This window comes from Rhipicephalus sanguineus, chromosome 1 (genome assembly GCF_013339695.2).
Source record: "Rhipicephalus sanguineus isolate Rsan-2018 chromosome 1, BIME_Rsan_1.4, whole genome shotgun sequence".
NCBI lineage: Eukaryota > Metazoa > Arthropoda > Arachnida > Ixodida > Ixodidae > Rhipicephalus > Rhipicephalus sanguineus.
In genome coordinates, this window is record NC_051176.1 from 4323739 (window position 1) to 4330973 (window position 7235).

General features: G+C 45.2%; 1 protein-coding gene across 1 annotated transcript in view; it reads right to left on the reverse strand.

Moving 5' to 3' along the window:
• Nucleotides 1-6783, reverse strand: part of LOC119389293 (uncharacterized) — a 450101-nt gene extending 443318 nt beyond the window's left edge. The window contains exons 1-3 of the mRNA XM_037656505.1: nucleotides 6758-6783; nucleotides 4277-4393; nucleotides 1741-1864 (exon numbers count right to left, since the gene is read on the reverse strand). Coding sequence (XP_037512433.1) covers nucleotides 1741-1864; nucleotides 4277-4384 — 232 coding nt within the window. The 5' untranslated portion in view covers nucleotides 4385-4393; nucleotides 6758-6783. The remainder of the gene's footprint in view (nucleotides 1-1740; nucleotides 1865-4276; nucleotides 4394-6757) is intronic.
• Nucleotides 6784-7235: the final 452 nt, after the last annotated feature.

Below are 7235 nucleotides of genomic sequence, written 5' to 3' on the forward strand. Positions count from 1 at the left end.
AATGCGAAAGGGCTTATCAAGAACTTGTACGTCGTATATCATCGGACCCTGTTCTTACCTTACCTTTTGAGAGGGACGCTTCCAATTACGGCACAGGGGCTGTATTATACCAAAGAGACGTCAATTCATCTCCAGCTGAGGGGTACTACACCCCTATTCAGCAGAATTATTCAACAACCGAGAAAGAGGCCCTTGCCGTTCTAATGGCGGTCCGTTACTTCCAATCATTCATCGACAGAAGTTCGCATTGCACACGGATCATCAAGCTCTAATGCACCTTTTGAACATGCCTGAGCCTAGAGGGAAATTGGCCCGATCGGTCAATGAACTTCAGCAGTACAACTTCTTCCATTGCTCCGGTGGTCACCTCGCACATGCCCTGTCTTGATTGGCACTGTACCAGAGACACTGACCCCACAAGTGCTTCACTTGTACAGCCCGGAATCGGGTGGTCATTCTGGCAAACGTACAACAAGCTTCTCAAACGGTTCACATGGAAAAACATGAAAAAAGACATCGAAGACTATGTCAAGTCTCGTCACTTGTGTCAAGTGAACAAAGTCAAATACCGGCCTTGACCCGACGAGCTCGTCTTGCCAAACCATTCGGACAAACCCTTTCAAGTCGTGCACGTGGACTCTGAAAAAGAAGAGTCGTGGAGTTCACCAGACACAGCCTTTCCTGAATGCCATAGATCAGTGCACCAGAATGGTGGCAGCGCGTCCTGGACGAGAAGACGCTAACAGTGCTATGGCTTTGCTTGACCGAGCGATATTTTCACAGCTGAAAGTTGTGATATCCAACATTGGACCTGCATTTTTAAGCAAGAAGCTTCAGCAGTGGGCAGATAGCCGTGGTGCTCGATTTCACCTGCAGGTAAATGGAATGGCTGAAAGGGTCATCCCTGACATCAAGCAATTCATGTCCATTTACCCAACGTTTCAAGGCGGACGGAAACGCTGCCTAGAAGCGGCTGTGGCTCGCCACACGAGTCTTGGCTGCAGCCTGCATTGTGCTGCTTGTTCCAATACCGACAAAAGAATCGATGACAAACTACAAACACCGGAAAGCCATCCAGGAACAAAGGAGGTACCAAAATGCAATGGAGCTCCGATTCGACAAGTGACACTAAGAACACAGCCGGATATTGGACTGAACGTGCTGGTGCGGAAGGGGCTGCCGGGTAGCGACACAAGAATTCTTGGACCTTTCAATGTTGTGAAAATATCAGTACAGCAAGGTGTGCTAAAGACCACTGGCTACCTCAGTGACGGACAGCTAGAATTCGCCGCTACAAGCAACATTCTTCGGTATCACCCCACGAGGGGTGAATGAAAAAAAAAAAATGCGGGGAGTGTAAGGAAAAAGATGGAAAGGAAGATGCAAGAGTTGAGTTCTTGGAGGAAGAAGAACTGAAATAAACAGTAATGGCGACCGTCTATGATTCTCGATGTCGTTACACAACTTGTCACAATTACTACACTACAGACACAAATAATGTCCCCCGTGCTTTCCTTTGGCTTAAACTGCTTGCGTGTAACAAAAAAACGAGCCCTCCACACCTTTCATTCTTTCTTTTTAACCACAAGTGAACTGTTCTTTTAAGTTGTACATCCACCATCGATGAATAGAGATGGCAAATGAAAAAGCTGGCTAATTTTTCGCAATGCCTGTTATGCAGTGTCAAGACAGTTTTCGATGCAAGAGAATGCCAAATATGAGTGAACTGGCCAGACATACTGGATAGGTAGCGCTTCACAGTGGAATTTAATGGACACGTATACACGTGGTGCATCAGCTTGCTGGGCTCCACCACATGGTCCGGAGAGAACGGGCAGCGGTAGATGTCTATGCCAGGATGAGACTGCACAAAGAGAACATGAAGACAGGCATCTGAATGGCCACCTTTCAGATGACATGCTGTGCTACACACAAGTGCCACAGTTCTTCAAGTGCAGCAGTTGCGGAACTTCATTGCAAAACCCAGACATGCCCACGGATGAATTTGTGGAGGATTGCAAACCACCGTGCCACCTGGGGGCGATGACAAAAAACACACCATATCGCCATGGTCGCTCGTGTCTTCACTGTTACTGCACTGTCACTCTCCCAGCCTTGCCCTATACTATCCCTTCTCTCTCCTCTTTGCTGAGTAGTTGCATACAAACAAAATGGTTCAATGTCTACCTTAAACAGCTGTGCTTTTAAAAGGGGTCGTTTACCGCTGGCCACCTCCACTTCACCTGCATGAACATGTGCCACGTCCCACGTTCTGACACTGTAACACATTTGTGGGTTGTTTCAGAGAAACACATTCCAAGTCTACCGGCTTTCCATCTCTCGGACAAACTTGCTCAGGTTTAGATTCTGACAAAGCTTTTTAACTTCAGTATTTACCTTGCCCAGGGAACCTCCATTCCTTCTCAAAAAATTACACCCGAAGCTTCATCTGCCTTCTTTCTCAAGGAACTATGTAGGATAACAATGAAACCACCCTCCTTGTCTGCAGGAAGCATTGCCAGGCTATTTTCGTTGATGCTACCCTTTAAAATATTGCTTTTTTTAAAAGTCAATGCTTATTTCTGACATTCTAAAAGTGTACAGACATTCGGAATTGTGGTGCAGAAAAATATTACAAGTCTATTTGGTTGTGTTGAAAAGTTATGGTCTTTTTTGTGACTTGAAAATGACATGTTTGGAAAATTTAATTCTTGTATTTCTCAAAACCTGATTTTCAGTCGGTTTTTCTTGTGCAAAAGCTCATTACTTTTGAACAAATCAATATTTTCTATTGAAACTTTCCAGGCTTCTTGTTTCGACATTAACCTGTGCAATGAACTAGGATAACTGAAAACGATAAATAAGTTTTGATGTTATAATATTTCAGTTGAAGTGCAACCTTTTGAAAAGACAATTTTTTGTTTTTAGGCTATAATTAATCTAATAATGATGGTTGCTCAAAGGTACTAGTTCATTGCACAGCCTACATACACAGCTATAATGCTGCCAAGATATTTTGTTTTTGTATGGTTGGAATGGTAGTTATGACTGTTGGCATGATGGACGTGTTTTGGGTAATTTTGGCAATTATATTATAATTATTTTGAATTTTTTTACTCAACACACTTGAAGTGTCCTTTTAAACTGTCCTCCCAAAGGCAAACACAAAACAATCAATAATGGATCAAAATGTAAAAAGATTTTTTTTTAAATGCAGGAAGTTTGCACTAAGTTGCGCAAATTCAGCTTGGCTGGTTGATCATCAGTTCGTCACGCTGCAGCACAGGATTCGCAACGCCCGTGGCGATTGGATCCAGCGTGCTTGGCCGAAGAAGCGGCAGCCAAGAGACGGTCACGGGCGGATCCGGAATACGCGCAAAGCTTGCCACTCTGTGTTGAAATCGCTGTCCCTGAGCCACGGTGTAAGAAACAGTGGCGGTTGCTATAGCAACGGCTCGGCGGTGACTGCTCCTCGGCGTGAAGCACAGGCATGGCGCAGCAGGGGTTTCTTGTTAACAGACGTCTTACTACCAGCTGTAACAGCTTAGCTGTTAAAAGGTGGCAACAAACCTGAAGAAATACGTTTAAAAACTAACGCTGATTTTGAGGGCCTAGCTCACGACACTTGCTAAAATACCCACTTGATTATCTTGAGCGCATTTAGAAACGTCTCTAAGGTCAGGAGCAGACAACTGAGGCTCAGCAGTAAATTTTGGTCCCATACCCAGGCAATCGGGTGTCACCCTCGATGTGGACTGCACTGTGCTGGATACTGTGAATTCTATTCCATTTTGATCATAGCTCCCTAAGCAGAAGCTGCTTTGCCGTTCATGTCCTCACAAGTGTTGTTTTAGTTTCCTGGCACAAGCTGACTGCTTGAAAAAGTGTGTGTTTCCACAGTACGCTATGTCAAAGCTGTGGCTGAAAGTCCAGGCCTCACCGACGGAAAGGGCATTTTTTGTTCCCCTTTAATTCAGTTCAATTTATGTGGTATTACTACACTACAATTAAAAACAACAAATAATGTCCACTATGTTTTCGTTGGCTTGATTGTCTGCTGGTTTCATTTGGTTGAGCCTGACAATGCATAGTAGCAAATAGAGCAAATAAATGGCAACGTTTGCACAGGCAGTCAAATAAGGCTGAAGTCGAAGATGCGTGAGAGGGCTCAATGACTGGCTGTCCCCGGTTGAACTATACATGCGGCCATGGCATCTCTGCACAGATCAACTCTAGTGAAAAGTACTGCATCGGTTATGCAAAGTATGGTACCTACTTTTTTACACTTGGTGATGTGTATCTGGTACCGGCCACTTTTCACCTGGTGTGCTGGGTTGAAGGGGCAGGTGACCAGAGGTTCGTGCCTTGCTGTGTAGGTAGCCATTGTCAGCCCCTACAAAAGCCCAACAATGCTTGCTTAGAAATGCAGCCAATTATCTTTAAGGAAGGTGACAAATACTGGGTGTTTTAAGAAATGTGTCCAAGATACTCAAAAATCAGGAAAATGTAATGTTTGCTCGCTGCCTTCACAATTGCCTTTTCTGTAGCTGCAGGCATCTTGAGATGGTTAAACGCATCATTTGGGACAGTAATTAAGAAAGAAACTTTTTAATTAGTGGAGTTAGGTGGTTATGTGAAATGGGAGAATTGAAGTTCTTCATGCAAAGAACCCATCGCAGCTTTGAGATACAGAAAGAGCGGCCTTTAGTAATTATTGCGGCGTAATGAAATTAAACCAAATTCAATGAAATTGCCCTCACAAGAATATATGTAGACAGTCTATAGATTGTCTAAAAAAAGGTTTAGACAGTCTATAGACTGTGGAAATGAACTTTTGTACGGGTGAGCTGTACTTGTATGACTTTTGAGGAGGGATTGAAGCAGCACACACGGATACTTGATGATTTGGCGCAGCGCTGCTCAGTCTGCTCTGCCAAATGAGTAGGCACAGGAACAGCACCTGGTCACGATTCCTTATCTTAGCATTCAATCGCCAGTTGTACAAACCATTTCATTATCACTTCTTGCTACAAAATCTGTTGATCCCTTTTTCACTTTTTATCCCATGCCCTCAATCGTTATGTGAAATCGTATCCAATTGTTTTTTGATGTTTTTGCTTTTATTGCATTCAGGTAACAGTGGATCAAACCCAGGACACACCACTCACTCAGAAAATATCTTCTATATTAAATTTTTGCCTGAAAACTCTTCCAATCGAATGTCTGTACTTCTTAATATTAATCAACGACTTACATACATAGTTGAAAGATTTGTACTGAATGGGCTGCCAGCACGTAGTTAATTGGATGAGGCTAAAATACCATAGAAACAAAAGTCATCGATATACAAAAGTTGAAATGACGCAACTATGGGCATGTTGGTACTATTTCATTTCAGCACCACACAAGACAAGGACGCAGTGTTTTCACTGGTTTTCCTTGTCTGGTGTGTTAGATGCTGAAATGGCATACGGACGACCCAACAACGGCACACATTGCTTCATTGCCCATGCATTCTCGACGGCCTCAATTGAGCTGAGCCCATTAGAAAGACCTCGAACATCTTGGTGCAGGCCCCTCCAACCTTGGAGCAGATGAACCGTACCAAATGAAGCACCTGGCTTAAATTCGCGGATGGATTCAAGCTTTTTTGAGCCATTGGCTGTGATGACGACACCTAGTATACCTAGCAGGGGAGATAGGTGCAGGTGGATGTGAGGAGTCGTCGACGGCCCCAGCTGTTCACAACCGGCATGCCTTCTACGTTAAAGGTGCAACTTTTTCACTAGACAACATAATGTGATGGGTATTCACTTCCTCACTTCAATTAGGAATCTTGTAGTGGTGCCTACCGTTCCGATGGGACATTGCCCAGTGAAAGAGTCCTTGCAAAAAGAAATTAATTCGTGTCTTACACCATGTCAAATGTACTGTTACCACCACGCTACGAATTCAGTGCGCCGGATTCGCTGTACTCCACCGGACTGCCATCTCTATTCAACTCGCACGCCACCTAGAGTTCGTGGAATTGCAAATTTTGTTGCAACTGGGTGCACCATATCTATCAATATTATAAGTAATTTGCAACACCAAAATCATTACTATTTTAAAGTGGGGCCCAATCAATCAACACAATTGTGACACAATTTAGAGTTGAATCGTGACATTACGACTGGAACCTTTACTTTAAACACCGCAGGAGAGCGCATCACTTGTTAAGCCACCGAACCAGTGATCAATTTCGCAACTCTGCTGCCCTCTCCTTTCAATACTGTAATTTTTGACAAGCACCTGCACGGGCAGCACGGCAGAGTGCCGCGGTAACACATGGCAAGCGTCAAGTAACAAATAGCAGTAGACCGAGAAACGATAGCGCGGACCACATCAACCCTTTAGCGGGAAATGACCGACACCAGTAGGGTACGCTACACAAACTACACGGTGGAACAATCTTCACTCGGGATGATACGAATCCTGCGATCAACAAGCAAGAACGTCAGTGGGACGACGAAACATTACGCAGCTCCGTAGCGCACCAACATCGCTCCAAAGATTCGTTTCGGCGCAGAATACAGGTTGCCGCTACTACAGGATGCCGCTACTACAGATGGGAAGTCGAACCATTGACACTTGAGGTTTTTAGCACGTCTTACCAAAACCGGTAAAGCGAGCGTCCTGATGAAAGTGCGTGCTTGCAACTGCGCCTAGTTTTCTCACTGACGCAAACCTACAGCAAGGGAAAAAAAAGAATGCCAACAGTTGAGCACCGCTCAGACACCCGTTCGCATACTGCCAAAATCTGCAACTAATGATGATGATATGTTGGCTGGAGAGGGGATCAAGGGGTGGGGTGGTGGTGGTAGTGGCACGGCCGCTGGATAAGCGGCCGTGGTAGTGGTTTGAAAAGGAAAAGGCGCCTTGTATCGAAAGCAAGTGGACATATGTTATGTGTGTGGCAAGCTTGGACATCGGGCGGATGTCTGTCCGGCGCCCGATTGTCTTGAATGCCGAGGATGTGGGACTCGGAACCCTGAAGAGGACCACAACTGTGAGCCTTGTTGCAAACTTTGTGGCGGCCGACACCTGACGGCGGATAAACAATGCAGACAACGTACCAGGTTCCCTACGTCGTGCGTGTTCGACGACAGGAGAGAGCCAGGGCGGAGCTAGCAGCGGAACAAGAAGCAGCCGAGGCGGCGCAGCTGGCGAGCGTCCCCCAACGCTCTAGGGGATGC